At 32.1% G+C, this 24,888-nt stretch overlaps 1 protein-coding gene across 3 annotated transcripts in view; it reads right to left on the bottom strand.

Annotated features, from left to right (window-relative positions):
• The window catches only part of LRRIQ1 (leucine rich repeats and IQ motif containing 1), a 225,631-nt gene that overhangs the window by 90,918 nt on the left and 109,825 nt on the right, over window positions 1–24,888 (bottom strand). For 2 of the 3 annotated variants that reach the window (XM_050746644.1, XM_050746646.1), the window contains exons 19-23: window positions 13,552–13,641; window positions 12,773–12,894; window positions 12,132–12,227; window positions 11,801–11,883; window positions 5,130–5,231 (exon numbers count right to left, since the gene is read on the bottom strand). In XM_050746644.1, coding sequence (XP_050602601.1) covers window positions 5,130–5,231; window positions 11,801–11,883; window positions 12,132–12,227; window positions 12,773–12,894; window positions 13,552–13,641 — 493 coding nt within the window. The remainder of the gene's footprint in view (window positions 1–5,129; window positions 5,232–11,800; window positions 11,884–12,131; window positions 12,228–12,772; window positions 12,895–13,551; window positions 13,642–24,888) is intronic. The other variant, XM_050746645.1, reaches the window with a different exon arrangement.

Here is a 24,888-nt window from a genome sequence, read left to right as displayed (position 1 = left end):
AGATGAGGGCAGGAAAGTGACTTAATTTATGTATAAATAAAAATAGGAATAATGAAGCAAAAATATAGGCTGTGTAGGGAGGTTCTCATATATTGGAAAATCAAAACGTGATTCAAAATGTGGGAGATTTCTCAAAGAACGGAAAACAGAACTACCATTCGACACAGCGATCCTATTACTGGGTATATACCCAAAGGAAAACAAACCATTCTACCAAAAAGACATGCACTTGTATGTACATCGCAGCACTAGTCACAATAGCAAAGACATGAAATCAACCTGGGTGCCCATCAACAGTGGATTGGATAAAGAAAATGTGGAATACATACATCACAGAATACTATGAAGCCATAAAAATGTATCAAATTGGCCGGGCGCCGTGGCTCACACCTGTAATCCTAGCACTTTGGGAAGCCAAGGCAGGCGGATTGCCTGAGCTCAGGAGTTTGAGACCAACCTGGGCAACACGGTGAAACCTCGTCTCTACTCAAATATGAAATAAATAAGGCGGGCGTGGTGGCGTGCGCCTGTAATGCCAGCTACTCGGGAGGATGAGGCAGGAGAATTGCTTGAACCCGGGAGGCAGAGGTTGCAGTGAGCCGAGATAGCGTCACTACACTAGAGCCTGCGTGACAGAGCAAGACTCCATCTCAATAAATAAATAAACAAATTAATTAATTAAAAAGTATGAAATCATGTCCTTTCCAGCAACATGGAGGCCATTATCTTAAGCCAATTACGCAGGAACAGAAAACCAAATACCGCATATTCTCACTTGTAAGTGGGAGCTAAACATTGGGTACACATGTATGCCAAGATAGAAACAATAGACCGCGGGAGCTGCTAGAGTGGGGAGAGAGGGAGGAAAGCAAGGGCTGAAAAACTACCTGTTTGTTACTATGCTCTTTACTTGGGTGATGGGATCATTTGTAACCCAAACCTCAGTGTCACACACAATATACCAGCTTAACAAAACTGCCCATGTTACCCCTGAATCTAAAATAAAAGTTGGAATTATTTTTAAAATGGTCACTCTTTACTAAGAATCTAATAGATTTGATATTTAATATTAGGTTATCATAATAATACCTTTCTCAAAGTTTCTGAAAGTATTCAATCAGAGAACGTAATTAAAACTCTCAACACAGTACTTAATGATAAATGGAATAAAGACAACTAATTGTAAACAAGGACAACAAGGAATGGCATACTTTTAAAATGACTATTGCTAATGATTATATTTTGAGCACTTAATATGTACTTAGATGGTGTGTTCCAAGCTTCTCACAAATAAAATCTTCTCACAATACTCCCCATGCCTAAGTATTGGTCGCCTCTAATTTCATAGATGAAAAATAATGAGAAGCAGAGAAGTTAAATAACCTCCCCAAGGTCACACTGCTAATAAACGATAAAGTCAAGCTTCAAACTGTGTTGGACTAACTCCAGAATCTATACTAATGTCCATTAAGCTATGCTTGCTCTTATGCAAGTGATGAATATAAATGATGTCAGAGCTCCAAACTAAACAATTAAAACAGGAAAAAAAAAAAAAAAGAAAGAAAGAAACTTGGCTGGAGATCTTCAAGGCAATAACCAACAAATGGTTTTGAGTTCTAAGACAATACAGGATATTGAAGCCCAAGTAGGTATTACAGGTTGATAACAAAGATAAACAAAGACAGGCATCTGATTCAAAATAAATATAAATAAACAAATAAATAAAATAAGCCAATGTTAAATCTTCAAAGAGTTCAGGCTCTCAGACTTGTCTCATAGGAACATGGCACATAAATGAGGTGACTCTGGGGACAGGAGTGGTCAAAGGCTCCTCAGACTTGATTAGGTTAAATATCTAAATCTGGTAGCTGGACAAAAATGGTCAACATTTTATGAATATAGAAAAAATAGAAGGACATCCTGTAAAATGTGGACTGTTAAAATGATATAGTATTTTATCTTATATTTTAATATAATTTGATGTTTACTATCAACTATTCCTTGAATTTAAGCATACTTTTAATCATAGACCAACAGAGATATATCTACCATGCTTTCTTGCTACTAATGATTTTGCTGGGGATGTTCAGAAAAAGCCACAATAAAAATCAAATTTGTAAGAAAAATCATGGAAACCTCACATAGTGAATATTGCAGAGTGGAGATAGAAAGTAATTTAGTTTTTTTTTTTTTTTTAATTTATACAGTGTTACTAAAATAAATGTGGATTTTGGAAAGCAATAGTTAAGCAATTCTACAGTATGATCCAATTTCAACAAAACCGAGGAAATTATAAGACAGTGCTGGCATACCATTGTGCTGAGATACTGTTCCACATGGAATTATTAAATACGAACCTACAGCAAAATTTAATTTTGATCTTCCTCACTTTTCTGGGGGGCATCAGATGCCCAATCACTAATTTTATTTGATTTTTTTTTCTTAGGGAATAAAAGATCTTCCAATGTTCTAAAATCAGATTTGGTGATAATTATGTAACTGTAAATATAGAAGAGTTCATTGTTTTGTACTTTTAAAAGGGGTGCATTTTATCATAAGACAGTTGTATCTTAAAAGAATTGGATTAGGAGGCACCCTCTACTGGGCAGTAGGGGTTAGTTGGGATATTTCATTGGAAGCTGCACTCCGTGGCATCAGGAAATATCTGTGATTCTCTGAAGTGAGTAATTCCAGAGTAGCAGTTAAAGACAACATGGGGTTCAACTTGGCCAGCAATGAACAAATGATTTTGCCTCACTTTTCCTCACTCTTTTCCCCTTAAAAAAGGGACAAGAATAAACATGTTAACTGTTAACAAAAATCTTCCATATAAAACTGTTTTTGCCAAGCCTATTCCTAAACAAACAACAACAACAACAAAATCTATAGTACATTAGAAAATCTGGTAAATACATAAAACTCATTCAGTGAAATTAATGATATGCCAAATGTACTTTACTTGGTTCCAAAATAAAGCAAACTAAACAGAATTCACATGGGGGAAAGAAAATAAAATCATAGAACATCACATCATAAAGCTTACGTGGAAATGTTTTATATTCTATAGGCCACTTTGACTTTATCACTCCTTTGAACTATTTCTAGCATATTTTATACCAGTACACAATTCAATAAACATATCATACATACATATTATACTATTCTAGATGGTAATGTAGCTTCACATTTAATAGAACAAGATAGAATGCAAGAGAACCTATTAGGATAGATTTCTCTTTATGAGTCTGAGATATATGTTAAATTAAAGGACAAAAACATCCTGCTCATCTTTCTTCCTAGGCATTTCTTTTCTAATGTAACAACATTCCTATTTAACAAACAATATCTATAGAATTGTTACTGATTTTAGCAGAATTTCTACATTTTTTCAAAAAAGACTGAAATGGTAGAGTTAAGACTGTAACAATGAAATACACTCTGATTAAAACCCCAGCCTTATTTTAAATTGGGAACATATTTTAATTCTATTAAAATATTAATCCATAAATATTTGTTGAAATAATATTGTGTTTTGACATGGATAATGGGCACCAAAATTTTTAAATGTTTTACTATGGAAAATATTTAATATAAAAGAAGAATGGAAAGGAAACCCCTACATACTATCATCATCTATTTGTCCAACAATTTCAATAATTTCCCATACTTGCTTTATTTATCTTTCTATATATGGTTTTATTACTATCTAATTTTTTTTGCTGTTGTTTGAGAGGGAGTCTCACTCTGTCACCCAGGCTGGAGTGCAGTGGCTGGATCTTGGCTCACTGCAAGTTCCGCCTCCCAGGTTCGTGCCATTCCCCTGCCTCAGCCTCCCGAGTAGCTGGGACTACAGGCACCCACCGCCACGCCCGGCTAATTTTTTTGTATTTTTAGTAGAGACCGGGTTTCACCGTGTTAGCCAAGATGGTCTCGATCTCCTGACCTCGTGATCCGCACCCCTCGGCCTCCCAAAGTGCTGGGATTACAGGTGTGAGCCACCGCGCCTGGACTATTGCTATCTACTTTAAGGAAAATTCTAGACTCCATGACTTCTACCCCTACATACTTCAGTAGGCATTTCTAGGATGGTATAAATTTGGGGGTTACCAAACTTTTCTTTAGTTTGAGACATTACAAAATAGAAATGTAAATCAAATTGTTTCCATTTTCAATCGTGCTATGAAGATGCCTAAATTTTAAGATTTATTTAAATCTTATAGAAGACAAAATATTGAAAATGTTCATAGGTCCTTTTCATTAAAATATGATTCTCCTTTTCTATTAAAATTGCTATCCAAATACAGGTTAAATTATGAAAAAATATACTAAAATTAAAATGTAAAATTAAATAAAAATTTATACTAAAAATTTAGTATAATTTTATACTATTTTTATACTATACTATAAATTTTTTATACTATAGTATAAATTTTTATACTAAAATTTAGCATAAATTTTAGTATAAAAACTAAAAAACATTAGTATTAAAAGGAAAGCAGATGGCAAACATTTTAAGTCATGTTTGCTGCACTGTTTTGCATCATGCTTGCTGCTTTATTACATTTGAATATTTCTGTTTAATAATTTAAGTTCATATTTGTTCTGAATATTGACACCAGAGATATAATCAGAACTATCACTGCCTAGATGTGCAAATCCTTCACCCAACAGTGAGTTGGGCAAACTTCAAATATTGTAAAATATTTTAAATTCCTGAGTATAATCTATAGGGCTTAATACAATTTATGTAAGTTGGCAGTAAACAGAATATCATTTCAACATGTGATCACTTCCACTGATACAAGTTAATATATCTGTCACCGTAAAATTTAAATAACATTAATGTCACTGATGATACAGCATTATAAAATGTTTATATATAAATTTAAAAAATTAAAATTTATGTAAATATTGATATAAATTTTCAGTTACTATATCAATATTTCAGCACACTAAATTAGCACTTCAGCTTTAAGAGCCATATTTTGAGTTATTCAAGTATATGTTATCCATAATTCTTTTTATATATACTTTATGATTCATTAAGAAATAAAAATTTATTGTAAATACAATTCTTTTAATCTTTCTTTATCTTTATACCGCTCCATGTATCTGTTATTAAGCCATACCTTCAAAGTAACCATCTCTTCTGGGCTGTACTTTCTTTGATGATTTTGGAACAGACACTTTATTTTCATTGTTTTTGAATAAGGATAGACGCACAGTGGAATCTAGACAAAATGAGCAGGAAGGGAGCAAAGTTCATCTTTGGTTAATGCCTTCTCTAAATGGCCACATATTTCTTATATGGTGGTATTAAAAAAAATAATATCCACTCTACAAAGCTCTATGAAATTGATGATGATGTTATATTAAGCTTCATAACATGGAAAGGTAGTCAACTATGTACATATTATTGGTTATCTGATTAAAAAGATAGCCAATACTTAAATAACAGAAATACTCTACTTTTCCATCTAAAGTATGGGGAGCTGGGATATAAAAGATGGGAGCAAGACAACTAACGGAATAAGAAACAGGTAGGAAAGGTTATTTCATTAATTTAACACCTAAAATAGTGGTTTCTCTTTTGCCCTAATGTATTTTCAGATAACAAAGATGTATAAATTTTCCCCTTATATTCAAAGCCAAGAATATTCAAGATCTATTATATTACAAAAAACAGATTGCGAATGTAGACTATACATGATATATTAAATTAAGAAACAAGATTTTTAACATTGTAAATACCAAATTACATATTTTAATTAAATGCTAAAGTAGAAAAAATAAATAGTATTTGCATAGCTGTTCTCCAGCATGAGCAACCTGACAATTTCCATTAGTCTTCCAGTAATAATTTGTCTTTACTAAGTATGATTTACATTTTCACAATGATTGTATTTCTCAACATTAGGGAAAATGTCGGACAATGTTTAGGTACATTTCATAAGTATTAATATATGTAATCTCAGGTGTTATAGTTATTAAATGTTTCTTATTAATTCAATATGAACTATCAGTAAGAATAATAAAAATCTGTGTTTATATATTTCATAAAATAAGTATTATATATCGTCTAAGTCATTGACAAAAAAATGACATGTGAAAGAATCATTAGTCAATGAGGAAAGACGTTACCATGGGCTTACAAACTGTTTGGTATCTTATAACCATCTCTCTACTCTCTTGCTCTTCTTGCCTTTTTATTTGATGTATGTATTTTCTGACAACATCACAATTCAGCAGACCTGGGTTAGATCCCAGTTCCAACTTTTACCAGTTGTATGATTCTGGAAAAACTGTTCTCACTTTCTGTCTCTTCCTCTGTCCAACAGAAGTAATATTGTCTTTGAAGTAGTAGTAGTACTGTACAAATTAATGAGGTCATTTGTGTAAAACATCAAGTCCCATGCACACATTAGTGTAGGTTCTCAACAAATAACAGCTAATAGACATGATTACGACATAAACAATGAAATATTTCCAGTTTATATTCTTAGAAAAAAATTTACATTCTTCTTAAAATTTACTGCAATATATAAAAATACATAGAACCATAATTGGCTCCATTTAATTCAACACAGTGCACTGAACAGAAGCTATGGATATTTTATAAGTTCTTTGGCATTTTCTCAGCCAAATAATAAAACAACCATACTTTCCTCATACTGTTATCAAGGTCAAATAATTTAATATGTATAAAATATTTAGAAAGGTTATCTAGCTCAATTTACTCAAAATAATTTTATACCCCAAGAGCAATAAAGAGTGCTACATTATCAATATCTTTTTGTTTTAAAACATTCTGATTGCCTCAGCATAAATGGATTTAATCTTGAATTAATTCAAATTGCAAAGGGATAATTATAAGAAATAAGAAACATAGTACTTTTAGATAGAAAAAAAAAATTACTTGATTTTGATAGTCCCTGAAAATACCACTGGTAATAAGACAGTATTCTTATCTCAATAAAAAAAGAATAAATAAATAAAAACACAACCCAGTTAAAAAAAAAAAAAGGCAATTGTAAACATTATAGCCTGTGACACGTTTTTATTCATTATAAAGTCAGTTTTGTACACTTAAGTCTACCCCTCTGTGATAATCAACAGCAGATCTATGTTGCCTTTTAAACGTAATCTTTGTATCTCCCAGCAATGACTTGCCCAGTGTTGGGTAAATAGGTATTAAATTGATGTTCAAAACTGTTTCAAGAAACCCCTAGGTAAGTAACCATGTCCCTATTATGCATGTGTCTCTATACTTAACAGTTTATTATTTCATTAAAATAATATAATTTTAGTTAAGCATTAGAGTATCCATATTATTGAATTTCTTGTACAATACCTTTTAATTTATATAATTCTAATTTATCTCAGTTTTATTTTAGTATTTTTCTTCTTACATACATATCTGGTTATTATTACTCATTTTTTGCAGGTGCCAAATATAGCAGTGCTGTAAAATAAGCTTGAATAACTAGCAATATTTCATCATCTTATAAGGAGTACTATTTACTAATTTAAACTTGCCCAAATATAAGCATATATTTACATGACTAAAATGCCACACATATTGTAAAATGTATATTAGTGACTTTTATCTAGTTTTTTTTGAGTCAATTGACATTCATTGAATATCTACCAGGTGCTAGGCATGGTGGTAGTAGGTCTGAGATGTCAAGGGTGTTTCAGCCCTCAAGGATCTTAATATTCAGATTAATTTTATTATTAATTTTTTGTTGTTGAGAGCATAACACAGTAACATCTGATCAAAATTCTTGTAAAATCTTTCTGGAAATTAATGTGGTAAACAAAATAAATCTTGAATAAACTTCATTTTTGTGGAATTTTGTCTATACTATTCCCTGTTGGTCCCTCCCTCTTAACATTCTTTAGTTACATTTATTATCATTCTGCAACCTGATTGTTTTGCTATAGCCCATGAATTGCTTACTTGACATGAAAAACATTAGTCTTTTTTAATGCTAGCTTAATTCCTGGCAGAAAATCCATGTTACTTATTCGTCCTGTGTTCCTTAAACCTCTTACCAGCTACTCTCCACCAAAATCCCTATACTCAGACCCCATTCTCTCTGAGCACTCTGAGGAGTGCTCCACATCAAAACCAAACACCCACTCCTTTTCTGCATCCACCTCATCTCAGTCTTGCTACCAATTACACTCAGTACTGTGAGATTATTGATCCTGCATGTTTTCAATAAACCAGTAACTCTCACCTTACACAGGATCTTCTTCACTGCATGACCGAATTCTAAACTTCCCTGGATATCTGCTAAATTTCAACACAGATCACCAAATTCTGAAACTGCTTCTGTGCGTGAAGCAACAGTAAAAACAAACAAACAAACAAACAAACAAACAAACAGCCCAGAAACACAAGACCAGTCATTATTGGTTCAAGCTTATGCCAATCAAGAGTTTAAAAGCAATTACTCACTAGGAAAAACAACCACCATAACCCAAACATAAACTGTATAAATGATGACAGCTCCTCACAATTTTAGATTTTACCCTGTGGCTTCCAATCAATTCCTCCTCTTCCTTATCCAACCTCCTCCGGTTTTAATCAGATGGCCTCACTTATACCAATAGAAGTCATCAATACTAAGTCTCCCCCAGTAGCTGTCCATACCACATCTTTCCTCAGTTTCTTGCCTCTTCATTAATGAGCCTCCTCGTAAGTATTCTTCCCTCTCTCTGCAACTGATTCCATTACATTCTACTTTCTTAAATTAATTGACCCGCTGCTTTTTGCTGTATTTTAATTTTCTTAAATTAAATAATATTAAATAAATAAAATATTTTGACTCATATCCCTTAACTGATAAAAATATGTATAAAATACAAACAGAAAATATGAAGTGCTTGCTACTGAGTGCTCTAAGGTTTTCTGTGGCAGAAATTTGAACTAAAGCTACCATACTTCATGCAATTATGCTCCATTTCCTTGAGGATTACTAGGACATAATTTATTACATTAATTGTTCCTATTCTGACATAATTTATTACAATAATTATTCCTATTCTCTGACACCCCTCCTGCCATGCTCACCACCCCAATAGATCTAGTTAGTGTCACAGCAGTTTTATAGACGATGTTGCCCTCTAGTGGCTTAAAAATTTCAAGTTGGCAAGTTGTCTATGTAGGATATATATCTCCAAGTATATATAAAAATTACTAGTAAATCTTTTTTAAGTGTTTAACCAAATTTAGACATTTAAAACATTGTTTTAGCTCATTAGTGAGTAAAAATTTTAAATTATGGTCATTATTTGAGACATATGCAAGTAAGTTAATGGTATATCACAGATCGATTTAATTATAAAACTGGAAAAAGTATTAAACATTTTTTGTTCTATAAGAAGAAAACCTGAGGCACAGAATCTTAAATAATTTGTTCACAGATACAAAATGAAATAAGTGCTACATCATCAACTGAACAGAAGATAGACAAAATGTGATAATTAGAAAAAATCTCTCAGATTTTCTTTTTCAACCTTTTCACTATTAATCCTCCCTTTAATGTTTCTAATCTGTATATCTGTTGTGAACAAAGAATAGAATGAAAAAAAGTGAGGAGAATATAAAACTTATCAGTAAATTTTACATTTCAGCATTCATGTTTTAAACAAAATGTTTAGTTTCATTAATATATTGATTTAAAAAAGCAAAACAAAAGTGATACATAGAGATACAAAACCTTACACAGTTAATAAGAGTGCAATTTGGATTATAATCATGTTATTAGAGTAATAATCTCCATAAATATTATACAATTGCCATTTAGGATTTTAACCTAACCCAAAATGTTAAGTTAAAGACGTGGTCATTAAGTTGGACGTCTGGTTATCCTCTTTCATTTGTTACCCTGCCATGCCCCCTTGTGACTGATAAAAAAAGGTTTAATTTTTGCCTGATAATTATCTCTAGTCATGGCCATTAAAACAATGATTTTTATGTACTAGCATATATTCCTTGCTGAATTCTTTGCTAAAACACTTGCTATGCTGCTTTATCAAAAATGTTCTCTCCCCCAACCCTCAATTAAAAGAGTTGGCAAGAAAGACCTGTATATTTTCCAAAGACAGAATCGTATGGCAAGTCTGACAAGCTAAGCTTTTCCTCTACTTTCACTACTGGAGGCTATTTATTGTAAAAGCTACAAATACTTTTAAAAGTGGGCCTAGCAAAATTCCTTGAATACAGCTATGTCATAATTATTTATTGAATATTGGCTGAATCAGTTCTTAAGCCACCTCTGATATTTGAACTTGCCCCAGGAGTTTCAGAAATTGTTATTATTCTCAAAATGTTGTTTAAAGAATGTTTCTGATACTGCTGAAGATGATCAAAGCAATAATAGAGTTTATCAAACTACCTGATTTACACTACTAGATTCAATATCGAGAGAACTGACAGCCTCAGTATCGTTAAGAGTTTGTAGTTACTATTTCACTGGGTAAACCACCACATAGCATTCAGTTCAGAGAAGCCTGATGAACTTAATAGGAGTTTACAAAATGAGAGTGTGGGAGGTACAAACAAATTTAAAAGCTCAGTGTTTGTATTTTCTTTAAAAATGCTTGAAATGTTAATGTTTTAAATCTGGAAAAATTACTACTCAATAAAAATAAGTTATCACAAAAAGGTAAAAGATTAAGATACGAATAATATAACAATAAGATACACAAGTTGAGCACTTCTGAATACAAAAATAAATCACGAGTAATTTATCAATGGCTAGTAAGTGAAGTGATGCGCGAATAAATATCAGTTATTCCTTGAAAATCAAAAGCACTTTTGCAATATTTACTTGTTTTAAAATTTTATATTTATATCTGGGTCTTAGAATGTACTGAATTATAATTAAAATATAATTAATAGAAAAAGATAAAAATAGTTTTATGAAATACTTTTTCATATGATTCCGTAAGCTAGATCTATAGGAAAAGTGTACATTTATTGCACTGCTCATGAGTAACAGGTCTTTTATGGAAACTTCTTACTAACAATAAGAACTTAAAAAAAAACTGATGTACAAAAGAAATGCAAAACCAATACAAATAACCATGTTCTTATATTTAAATGAGTAAATATTTAGTTATAAATAAAAAGTTATATGCAATTATTTTAAAGTTTTAATTAAACATATAAGATCCTGATATTTCTTCTCTGACTCCATGTATTAAGTAATTATACTAAAATAATTAGAGGTATTCAAAGAAAAACAAATGATTTAAAGAGTATTCATAAGTGGGATAGAATAAAATATGCTTTAAAACATTTCCCAAGTCCTACAAAATCATAAAATATATAAACTTTGCTTTTCCAAGATTCCAAGTTGTGAATGAAGTCTTTATAGCTAAAATCCACGGAACTGATAAATTTGTATAATTTATTGAATAATCAAGCAATGTAAAAGCACACAAAAGAATAAGGAGTGAAGCAGATACTCTTTATAGAGTCAACGTTTCCCAAAATGAACCTGTTTTAAAACAACTTATAATTCTGAGTACACAATAGATAGAACAATCAATAGCAAAGTATATAAGAAAGAGGTGAAAAAAGTAAAAATAGTGTTTAAGAGTATAAGTCATTCAATGGTATAGCATAATTTTCTCTTAAGTTTATTTTTTTGGAGTAATTATCTTAGAGATAGTCATCTGTGAATTCATTACTTTCTTATTAAACATAATTTATAAAATATATTTTAAAGGAATTATCTTCTATTTTGCATACACAGTTATTATTCAAAAAGCACTAACTACTCACCTATTTTTTTCTTTAGTTTCTTTGATTTCATTTTCTGTGCCCTCTTCAACATTTGCTGAGCAGTAGAAATGTCCTTAAAGCCCCTATTAAAAGATTAAATATAATAAAGTAAAATAAATATCTGGATCATATTTAGATATGCATATACATATAGACATGCAGTATAGCATACTAAAATAAATGTGAATTCCCATTTAAGAAACTAAATTAATCAGATGGATAGTTTCTTAAAAACTGATGTAAGTATTCTTAAAATCTTGAAAAGTATCTGTCTTGGACATTTAGCAGTCTCTCAATTTTTTAATTTATTAGCGTCAAATTGACTACATACCATTCTTCTGAAATTCTTTTTTCTTTTTCAGATTTTAGCAAACTCTTTCTACTGGTCTTTGATTCAGGTGTCCAGGAAGAAGTTCTATTTTCTGATCTGGCAATAGAAAAAAACCACTTTTAACTGAATCAACGTAAGTACATCAGCACTTTTTAAAACTACAAGCTGTTTATGTTGTCTCAAACTTGGAAACAAAATCTAAGTTAGCAAAAAACATTATCTTGAAAGGCAATAAAAGTCTGCCATTAATTTAAAATGTTTACATTTCAATTACTTGAAGCATATTTTAATCTCTTTGTCAAAAGTAATGCAGCACTGGAATTTTTAGTCTAATTATTATCTGTACCTATAGCAGATTAATTAATTAATTAATACTAATATAGCAGTATTTAAAGATCCACTTGTTTACAATAATTACATTATTTCTCTGACATATACATTTTGTAGTTGCTTTAATGTACCTACTTCATTCATTTTGCTTACACTGAAAAATCTTCATGACCATGATGTTTTTAGTACTAAATGTTCCATTTTCTAAACAAGTACATTCACATCTAGTTTTATAATTGTACTACTTTTGTAAGATACGTAATACTGTTGTTATTCACAGATTGATTCTCTAAAACAGTAGTTCAGCTTACCTGCCACTAAATTGTGTGTGTTCTGAAGAAGACAAATTTTCTTTGTCATTACATAACCATGCTTGAGCTGGATTACTTGGTAAATTAAATGAAGTATCATCCCATTTTAAGTTTCCAGGAATCTTTTCATAAAAAAAAGTAAGTAAGTGTTAAGTAAATTTTAAAATCCTAGCACTTATTTTGTATTACTTTACGTGCATATTACCAAATAGCCTCCTAAGGGAAACTCATTATAAAATTAAAAGTTATAATAAAATGAAATTTATGGAATATATTATACATGTCCTTTGTTGTAGTGGTGGAAACTATGCTTTTTGGGATAGCTCTCATATAGAAAATGATTGATTGTAAAGATCTTAAAAAATCTCAGAAAACTAAAACTTCAAAGATTATCAAATAAATAACAGATATTACAGTCCATTGACCTCTGACTGAAAATCTTCAGCTGTTGCCCTTTTAATGCATATTTTTGTATTTTTAAAGTGCTGTCAACTAGTGATTTTAGTCTACTGCCAAATATGCAGCTGAAGCATATCATTTTTTTTTCTTTTGCTACTGTGAAATAAAGTGTTGAAAGAAATCCAAAATAAAGAAAAAAAGCAGCAAATGAAAGAAAAGCTACATGAAAAATTACATCTGGGGATGAGGAGGAAGTCAGAGGCTTCTAAAAGTAATTATGTTTTTCAAGTCAATAAATTGTATTATTAATCACTGCAACATAGCATAACCTTTAGAAACGAGCAAAGATCGAGGACTCAGAAGTTTCCATGACATGTTACCTTTGGCCAGTGCAGCTGGTTTGAAAGAAGCAGTGTTTGTGAAGGGAAGCGGGTGGAATCTGATGCTTGCCATTCTTCTTCTAAGGCAGCCTGCACAAATAATATAAAAATGTATGTAATTTAGCTTACATAACTTTTACAATGTTTCTTTTAAATTATCTTATAGACTACAAATGTTGACAAAGTATATCAGAATTTTTATTTATAGGAAATTTTCTATGTACTATTGTGAGATGATATTCATCTGTTTAATGAAAACATGCTAAAAACGGGATAAGACTTTTCATCTCTAAGTTTTGGATAAAGTGAAAACTTAATATTTGAATGCTCTAAAAAATGAGGTGCAGACTCTTCGCTGTATTTAACTGTTTATAACTATGACCCTGAGACAAATCTAGATGGATCTGAGTAAAGTCATTTTTTTAGCTCTTTACAGGACAGACATCACTATTGAAAATTTATAGTATTTTAATATGTTAGTATCAATTTTTCTATAAACAGTCTATAAACCAGCTTTTTCTTAATTTTTTTTTAAATTTCACAAAGTTTCTGAATAGAGTAAAAAAACATACTTTGTGGCAATGATTAAAACCATACAAGGAACATAGTCCCTGGTTTTTATTCTCTAATTCAACTATTCAAATAACAAAAATAAAAATTTAAGCCCAAATTTGGAAATCCCTATTTTAAACTCCCTCTCTCTTTACCTTAAAACATTTTTCTTCATTTTATGGAATTTCCAAATTTATTATATCTTTCTACAATGGAACCTGCTAATTATATTAGTGTTGTATAATTTAGGATGTAATTATCTGATTTTTACTTGATTGAATATATAATATGGCTTAGAAGTAATTTCTGTGTTTCTGTATTTTATTTTTGGGAAAAAAAAACATACTTAGAATACCAATTTTTTAAAAAGGTTCTAAAATAATCAAATATTTTATGATTTAAAACTAGAATAATTTATTCTGAGGGGATGTAAATGCAATTTTTCATTTACACAATTGCAGTGTGTCTTGACTGCCTTTTGAAAGACCATTGGAAAGGCAGGCCTAGAACATACTGACTATAGGAAGGTAGTGCAATGACAGAATTTCACTTAATAAAATTTAGTCTTAGGATACCTACTCAAACTCACACCATTTGAATGTTATGTAAATAGTGTGCCTCTACTCAGTTGCTAGACAGATCAACTGTTACATTTCTACAGTTATATATGGTTTAATATATATTTGGTTGAAGAATTGCTATTTGTTGGTTTTATGAGAGGAATAAATTCAAGAGCTCTTTTGCATAACATGGTTACTATAGTTAATAACAATATAGTGTATTCTTGAAAATCATTAAGAGAATACATTTTAAGCATTCTCACCACAAAACAATGTTAACTATGTGAGGTAATGTACATGTTAATAAGTTCAATTTAGCCTTTCTATGATGTATACATATTTCAAAATGTCATGTTTCACACAATAAACATATACAATTTTTATTTGTCAATTAAAAAATTCAAATTTCAGTATTGGTAAATAATTCAATAACTGTAAAAAAAAATGCACTATTGGAAAAAGAGACAGAAAGAGGCAGAGAGAGACAAAGCTCTCTCACCACAGCCATGAGTATTCCTCCTTCTCATCCTCACAGAAAGAAAAGGGTTGAAAATGGCAGTCTAGAAATAATGGCTACAGTTCAGGGAGACTCTAAAATAAAAGGAAACACATATGCTTTGGTACTTTTGGAAAATTATAGAAAAAAAGATACGGCCATTTACTTCTAATATATTTAAGCCATTTATGTTGATTGTTTGTTAAATCAGGCTAGTAATTCAGTAAACTCCCACTGATTTATACAATCAAAATTCTCTCTTTAGCTCATCATGAATGACAAATAAATCTAATGACTGTTCTGTTAAAATAAGGGGGGGGGGATGGAAATTTTTATTTGATGTAAAATTGTAAACATGATTCAGAACTTATTTTATTTTCAATGAAAAGGAAAATCCAGTCACAACTCAGGGAAGATCAAGGGCCACAATACATCAGCTATAATGGAATTAGCATTTTTATTCTGCTGAAAACTGCTAAATTGATGAGAAAATGTGAAGGAGACAATATTACAAAGGCAACGTGCCACCTGATGAGTGGTTACGGAAAAGGACCAGCATTATCAGGCAAGTTGCCTGACTTTTACACTGGTTTTATACAAACAGCCTTTTTAAAATTTTTATTTCCTTAAACACCTGCCAAACCATCTACTTTTTATATTCTCTAGAAGTCCAGCTGTTGTGTCTCTTCAGCAGGACAAGATCCCACAAAGCACAGTGAACTTCTTTGCCACATCATAGAGATGCGGATAGAGTGCTCTTCCTTGGAAAGTCTATATAAAGTCTGGAGAAAATTGACATTTTCTAATTAATACCTAAAAGTACAGAAAACTTTGAAAATAGCTTTTTTTGGTTGAATAGAAAGTTTATAGAAACTTTTATAGAATTCCAGAACAATTATTTAACTACTATCTCTTAGAAATTTCTAGAAGCATAAAGAGAAGGTTTTATATAAAATGTTAAAGATGCTTTTGGTAATTATATAATCACAACCAAAAATACGTTACCAAGATAATGAATGTATATGTATTCAAGCTTATTAATATCAAATAGATTTGGCATTACCTAGTATGCTGAGGGAAATAAAAATCTCAAAATGTCAGGAAAAATTGGCTAAGAGTTATAAATATTTTTATGTATGTTAAATATTTTTAAATGTATGTTAATATGTGGTGCTTACCACTGCAAATTTATACAAATTTCAGTTGTTGCTTAATAAAGCCTTTTACTCACATAGACCAATGGAACAGAACAGAAACCTCAGAAATAATACCACCCATATACAACCATCTGATCTTCACCAAACCCTACAAAAACAAGCAATAGGAAAAAGATCTCCTGTTCAATAAATAGTGCTGAGAAAACTGGCTAGCCATATGCAGAAAACTGAAACTGGACAACTTCCTTACACCTTATACAAAAACTAACTCAAGTTGGATTAAAGACATAAATGTAAAACCTTGAATCATAAAAACCCTAGAAGAAAACCTAAGCAATACCATTCAGGACATAGGCAGAGGCAAAGACTTCATGATGAAAATGCCAAAAGCAACTGCAGCAAAAGCCAAAATTCACAAATGGGTTCTAATTAAAATAAAGAGCTTCTGCTCAGCAAAAGAAACTATCATCAGAGTGAACAGGCAACCTACAGAATGGCAGAAAACTTTTGCAAATTTCCCAATTGACAAAAGTCTAATATCTAGAAGTTACTAGGAACTTGAACAAATTTACAAGAAAAAAACAACCCCATCAAAAAAGCAAGCAAAGGACATAGAGACTTCTCAAAAGAAGACATTTACATGGCCAAAAAACATAGGAAAAAACGCTCAACATTACTGATCATTAGAGAAATGTAAATCAAAATCAAAATGAGATACTATCTCACACCAGTCAGAATGTCAATTATTAAAATGTCAAGAAACAATAGAGGCTGGTGAGGCTGTGGAGAAATAGTAACACTTTTACACTGTTGGCGGTAATATAATTTACTTCAACCATTCTGGAAGACAGTATGGAGATTCATCAACGATCTAGAACCAGAAATACCATTTGACCCAGCAATCTCATTACTCGGTATATACCCAAAAGAATATAAATCATTCTACTATTAATATACATGCACACATATGTTTACTGCAGCACTATTTACAATAGCAAAGTCATGGAACCAACCCAAATGCCCATTAATAATAGACTAGATAAAGAAAACGTGGTACATATACACCATGGAATACTACACAGCCACAAAAAGGAATTTGATCATGTCCTTTGCAGGGACATGGATGAAGCTGGAAGACATCATCCTCAGCAAGCTAATACAGGAACAGAAAACCAAACACCGCATGGTCTCACTCATAACTGGGAGTTGAACAATGAGAACATATGGACACAGGGAGGGGAACAACACACACCAGGGCCTGTTGGCCGAGGGGGAGGCAAGGAGAGGGATCTTTGAGGACACGTCAATAGGTGCAGTGAAACACCATGGGACACGTATACCTATGTAACAAGTCTGCACATTCTGCACATGTATCCCAGAACTAAAAGTAAAATAAATAAATACATTAAAAAAAAAAACCCCTTCTGTTCAGATACAACCGAGGATTTGGAAAGCTTTCTGGCTACTTGAGAATTATTATCAAATGTACTTATTACTTATATATTGAAAATGAAGTTGAACTTGGATAGATATGTAACTGGCAATGGAGGCAGCCTTCACCTGGAGACATCACTTCTGGTTTTGTATTTGTAGCCTTTCTGATACAGTAACCAGGTACACTCCTATGGAAAAGCACTATTGCCATTCTATTTGATTCCTTTAGAAACTAAATGACTGGCACTTAGAGTTCTCGTGACTCACTGGCTTGATAATTCCCATTTTGGGTAGGACAACTTGAATTCAATGACTAACAAGGTGAGAAGGTCCCAAAAGGTCTTACTTATAAAAAGAAAATGATATACTTAAAAATGCAGCCAGCCTGGCCCCAGTAGCATTCAGTTTTTCATGGAAAAAAATATATATATATATATTTATATATAGCAGCTATCTATCTCAGGGAACACTTATCTCCACTTCACTGCCTGAACCAAAGTTGCTGTCTCACAAGGACCTCAATTCACCCAAGTTCCCTTAAATTCTTGGGCCTGGTTCAGTGATGGTTTGGCTAAGCAGAAACCAAGCTGATTCTTGGACTGTTGGCAATGGCCTAACAGTTGGTTCTGCCACATGAAAAACTAAAGACACCATGACTTGAACCCTCAAATAAGAAAAACAAATCACAGCTGCCTATAGAACTGTCTGTGTTATTCATACAGATGCCCAAGGAAAGGGCCCATTCCCTGATGAGAATCACTGGAATCAAGTCACTGATTGGGTTTAACTTTATATCTAAGGTAGACCTACTTTTTATACCAGACTTGTGATTCCTGAAAAATTTGCTCATTTGTCTTATAGTGAAGGACGTCTCATCTTGTGGATTTTTGCCCCTTCCTGTTGGAAAATTGATTACACTACACCTTCAAATATTTGCCACTGTTAATATCTTTTAGGTTATCCATCAGCTGACTTCCGCCATACAAATGTGGCCTTTGAAATTAGTTGCCTAAGTTTTCGGTTTTCTGGACCATTTGATTGTGACAGTTATGACACAAGCCAATCAACAATGAACTGATAATCTACGCCTACCTCTATCACCTCCTTCTATCCACACAACTAGATAAAGCAATTTGATCAGTGAGCATAGCTCTCCCCCCAAAAAATATCATATTCTTGCAGCCACTTCCTAGGTAATGATTAGGAAAAATGCATAGAGGGTAATAGAGATCTATTTGGACAACTCAGGATTCTATCCTGACTATTCCTGGGTATGATGAGTATCTCTTTTCTCTAATAGCGAGTATAGGCCAGAAAAATTAAACAACGTACAACCTGGCCAAAAGAAGAGCAAGAGTATTCAAACTAATCTTAGTTATGGTTTATAAAAAGGCACTTGTTCCTTGTTCCTGAACTTTCAAGATGAAAGGTCTAAGTGTCAATAGAGAATGATTAGAAAAATGGTAAAGTTATAGCTATTGAAATATAACACCCTAATTTTGAGGGAGTAGCTGGATAACAAAAAACCAGAATCTTTGAAAGGAATACCTTAAATCCTGGGAAGCATAAAAGAGTGAGATTTTTTATCTTTTGAACTGCCCCTACGACCTACTTCAAAAAAACAAAAAACAACAAACAAACAAACAAACAAAAAAACTTCTGCAGGACTGTCGCAAACTGTTGCAAGCACCTTAAATTTAACTTCCTAATGGACCTGCCGTCTCATTCCAGGGGGCTCTGAACACAATTTGATAGTAATTTACCTTAAGTTTACTAAGAAATCCACCAAGACAGCAGGACATGGCCCCAGATGTTGCACTTCCCTTGTGAAACAGATGTGGATATTTTCCCCATCCCCATCCTCAGTCATCCCATGGGGTGGACAAATGCCACTTAGAAGGTGTAGTGGTCATAACATAAGTGTTAAGTCAACAGCACTATAGCCCTAGAAAGCATTCAGGTCAGCTTCAACTCGCTGAACATGGTTATTCTGGATGACAGAATTGTCCTATAATTCCTTCCTGAGGGACAAGAAGGAGTCCAGCTATAGTTAGATTACAGTCTCAAGGCTATTGGGAAGATCTATTAAAACATTAAGGAGAAAACACCTGGACTATTGATAGTAACCTTAATTGCATGAACCATGAGGCAAATCTAATTGATTTTTGTCCCAGCCCCTGTCAGATTATTCAGGGTGGCCACTGGAATGGTATACTTATTAGAAAATTTGTCATGTAAAAACAAGGGATGGATATTTTGGGGACACAATTCTCCATGGATCTCTAACAATTCTGCATGACTTTTGACCGATTTTATTACAGACTATTTTTCCAAAGATGTTCATAAAACTAACAGAATCGGAAGGCAGAGACTGTGTTTCCCTTTGGAATAGAGGGCAAAAATTTGTTTGCTGTCTGGTGTAATAAAGATAACTTTCTCTGGAGCATAGGATGGGCAGGGTTGCTAACAGCCTTTTAGAAGATATGGGATATCCTAGGCTCAAGACTACTAGAAAGACATTCTTCAAATTTCCTCCTACGGAACTTAGGGGAAAAGGAGAATTGGTACATGAAGCTCTTGCTGCCTGCTGTCAGAGGTAATAAGTGTTTTTGTCTCTTGAAGTTTCATTTCTTCTATCAGCATCCTGACTTGTTAGAGTTCGTGTAGGATAAAATCTCAGATCCCTCATAGTTCTTGGCACTTAATAAATTAGGATAAACTATACTTAACAAACATAAAATAAAATTACTCTTGGTTGTAAGTGTTCCTTGGTTAATCACATGTTAAATGAAATCACATTTCAGAGAGGCAACAAATCAACATAAGGAAACATTTCGTGGCCAACTGGTCTAGGCTTTTGGAACCTAGCTAATTTATCAAGATAATTTTATATTTACTTCTTTTATAAAAATTATAATTAACTGAAAATATTCTAATATATTTCTGATATTCCCTAAACTTAGAGCTATGGTTTTTTCTGTATATTTACCTATCCTGGCACTAAGCGTGGTGTCTGCCATATTGTAAGCATTGTTGGCACGAAAGAAAAAATAAGTTTGAAAAGATTTTATATAATTACATAAGGATATGTCTTAAAAATCCAGACCTAAAGGCAACTATTGTTTTCAACTAAATCAGTGAAAAAAGGGAAATCCTAGTCAGATAAGTTCTGTATACAGAAAAGTTTGAGCGAAGAAAAAGAAAAAACAATTTGATTACATCATCTGAAGTTTTAAGATGATTTTAAAATAAAGTGATGGCAATGGAAAAGGGGGCAAAGATAAGTCAAAGGAAGACAAAGCAACAGTACTTTCCTTACTGGTACTAGCTTTAATCACTAGCTCCCCTAAACAATAATCTCCGCATTGCAAACAAAATTATCCACTTAAAATATGAACAATATTTAGCTCCCTTTCTCAAAACCCAATAATAATATTCTATCACATTTGAAATAAAATCCAAAGTGCTTGACATCATATCCTAGGCCTAATGTGGACTGATCCCTGGCTACTTTTGTATTTCTTCTCTTCTCTCTTTTTCTCCTTTACTAATCAGCCTACCTATTGTAAACTTTCTGTTCCTTTAATACACTGATTTCGTATTTCAAGCCTTACATACTTGCCTTACACTTAGCCCAAAACAGTGTACTGTTTTGTTTATATGAAACTTATTCCCTCACTTTATTTTCACATGTCTATTCAAGGGTTATACCTTATACTGGCCTTTCTTGATCAACCAATTAAACACTATGCTCCATACTTTAAACTTCCTTAATATTTACAGTAATTTTCAGTATCTTATTTTATACTATATATTTATATATGTACTTATTGTCTGTTACCTCAAATAAAATGTAAATTCTATGAAGTCAGGGATCTTATCTCTTTTCTTCACTGTGGTAAGAACAATGCCTAGAAGATTTAAAATGATTGTTGAGTACTGAAATACTCATTTATAAATATTTCAGTTCTGCAGTTGGAGACCATTATCCTAAGTGAACTAATGCAGGTCCACAAAACCAAACATGGCGTATTCTCACTTATAAGTTGGAGCTAAATAATGAGTACACATGGACACAAAGAAGGGAACAACAGACACTGGGGTCTACTTGAGGGTGGAGGACAGGACGAGGTGAGGATCGATAAACTAGTTGTCGGGTACCATACTTACTACCTGGATGATGAGATAATCTGTACTCCAAACCCCATGACACATGATTTACCTATATAAAAAAGCTGTACATTTACCCCTGAAACTAAAGTTAAAATTTTTTTTAAAGATATCAGTTCTGGCTCAATACAGGGACACGTTTCTTGCTTCTTTAAGCTGACTAAAAAACAAAACATAAACAGCTGATAGAAAGATATCTATAAGTGATCCAGGTAATGCATTAAATTACAAAGGTTTGAAAATACCATACTTATTATGTTCAAGAAAATGGTGGACATAATAGAAAATTTCAACATACAAATGGAATTTATAAACAAGAATCAATTAGAAATTTTATAACTAAAAAATAGAATAACAAAATAAGAATTCAATAGATAGGCTAAAAACATCACGAGATAAAGTAGGGAGGATGATTAATGAACACAAAGTAGGTCGGTAGGAAGCATCCAACATAAAATATGATCACTCCATGACATTTGTCTGAGAAATGATTCTTAAAATATGAACCCAACAGCACAGAAAGACAACAAAAGCAAAAATAGAAAAATGGGGTTACATCAAATTAAAAAGATCCAGTGTAGCAAAGTAAACAATGAAGAAAATGAAGAGATAACCTACAGAATGGGGGAACATATTTGCAAATCATATATCTGATAAGAGGTTAATATCCAAAATATATAAGGAACTCAAACAACTCAATAACAAATGAACAAATCAAGCAACTGGAAATGAGCAAAGGACCTGAATAGACATTTCTCAAAAGAAGACATACAAATGGCTAATAGGTATATGAAAAAACACTTAACATCTTTAGCCATCAGGGAAATGCAGATTAAAACCACAATGAGATATCACCTCACACATGTTAAAATAGCTATATCAAAAAGATGAAAGATAACAAGTGTTGGTAAGGATATGGACAAAAGGAAACCCTCACACACTGTTAGTGGAAAAGTAAATTAGTATAAGCCATTATGAAAAGCATTATGGAGGCTCTTCAAAAAAATTAAAAATAGAACTGTCATACGACCCAGAAATTCCACTACTAGGTACACCAAAGGCAATAAAATCAGTATGTTGAAGAGATATTTGTATCGTTGTTTTCACTGTAGCATATTATCCCAATAACCAAAATATGGAATAAACCTGCGTCTGTCATTGGACACATACACAATGGAGAATTATCTGTTCATAAAAAAGATGGGAACTGGTCATTTGCAACAACATGAATGAATGAAGAGGACATTATGTTAAGTGAGATAAGCCAGGCACAGAAAGAGAATACCTCATGGTTTCACTCACACGGGTAATCTAAAAAACTTGATATAGAAGTAGAGAGTAGAATGGTGATTACTAGGGTTTAAGGTGGTCAGTAGGGGTGGTGGTGGTGGTTGCAGGAGATCTTGGTCACAGGATACAAAATTTCATATAGATAGGAGGAATAAGTTCAAAAGATCTGTTATGCAACATGACGACTAAAGCTAACAATAGACTGTGTTCTTGAAAAATGTTAAGAGAGTGAATGAAAGTATTCTCACTATAAAAGTAATGTGTTAAGTAATGAATATGGCTAATTAGCTGGATTTACACATTTCACAAGGTATATATACTTCAAAACATCAAATAACAAATATTTGAAATAAATTTGGACAAGAGATTTCCAAAACTGATGAAAGATTCAAAAAGTTATATGATCTCACCAACTCCAAGCAGGGCAAATAAAGAAAATCATACCCAGCTTGAAAAACAAAAATAGAAAATCAACCTCAAAAGTCACCTGGGGGATGGGATAGGAAGCCAATATCTTCAGAGAAGAAAAATTAAGACTTAATACTGACTTTTCAACAGGAACTATGGAAGCCACAAATGCTAACAAAATGGCATATTTAAAAATTGAAAGCCTAGCTAGAATTCTATTCTTAGAGAAGATAAATATTTAGATAAATATTCCAAAATATTTTAAAAAGAAATAAATTTTCAAGCAATCAAAAACTGACCCCTACTAAAGAGTATCTTTCAGGCAAAAGAAAATGATCCTAGATGGAAACATGTTAATGCAGGAAAAAATGAAGTGCATGAAAAAATAAAACCCAATTAATTAACTAGTGAGTAAAGGGAAAAAATAGAAAAACAAAAATATTTGATAAATGCAAAAGAGGGTAATAAAAAGGAAAAAATCAACATAGAACAAATAGAAAACAAATGAAAATTGTATAAACCAAATTATATTCTAAATTAAAATAAATTAAAAGTCTAAATACTCTAATAAAAATAATGCCAGAATAAAATATAAAAATAAGCAAAACCTAACTATATGCAGTTATAAGATACATTTTAAATATAAAATCACAGTAAAGTTCAATGAGAATGGTTAGAAAGATACACACTATGAAAACAGTAGCCACAAAAAAAGCTGCAGTAGGTATAAAATATCAAAGGAAATGGCCCTTAAGCAATTAGTTAAAGAGGGAAACTGTTGTTCAAGAGGAAAATATTATTATAAGAGGGTCAATGATACAATGATTTAACTAGCCTCAAAATGTATATGCCCCAAAAACTCAGTCCCAAAGTATGAGGTCAAATTTGGCAGAAATAAAAGCCAATTTAGAGAAATCCATCAGCACAGTAAGAGATTTTAGCACTCTTCTCTCAATACCTCATAGACTGCCCCTCCTGCAAATCACTTAGGATACAGAAGATTTAAAAAAAAAAAAAAGTTAAAGTAATGGAGATTTTTAATAACAATATACTTACCTACAGAATACATACTTTTATGTTCACATGGAACATTTTCAAAAATATAGTATATGCTGAGACAAAATTTTAAACAACAAAGAACATCAATCCTATATCAAACTCTCCTAGAAAACAGAAACAGAAGAAACACTTCCCAGGGAAATGTATAAGGCCAACATAATATGATACTAAAACCCAAAGAGGGAGCTGTATAAGAAACAAAATTTATACA

This window comes from Macaca thibetana, chromosome 11, assembly GCF_024542745.1.
Source record: "Macaca thibetana thibetana isolate TM-01 chromosome 11, ASM2454274v1, whole genome shotgun sequence".
Classification (NCBI taxonomy): Eukaryota; Metazoa; Chordata; class Mammalia; order Primates; family Cercopithecidae; genus Macaca; species Macaca thibetana.
This window is presented reverse-complemented; position numbering and strand designations above follow the sequence as displayed.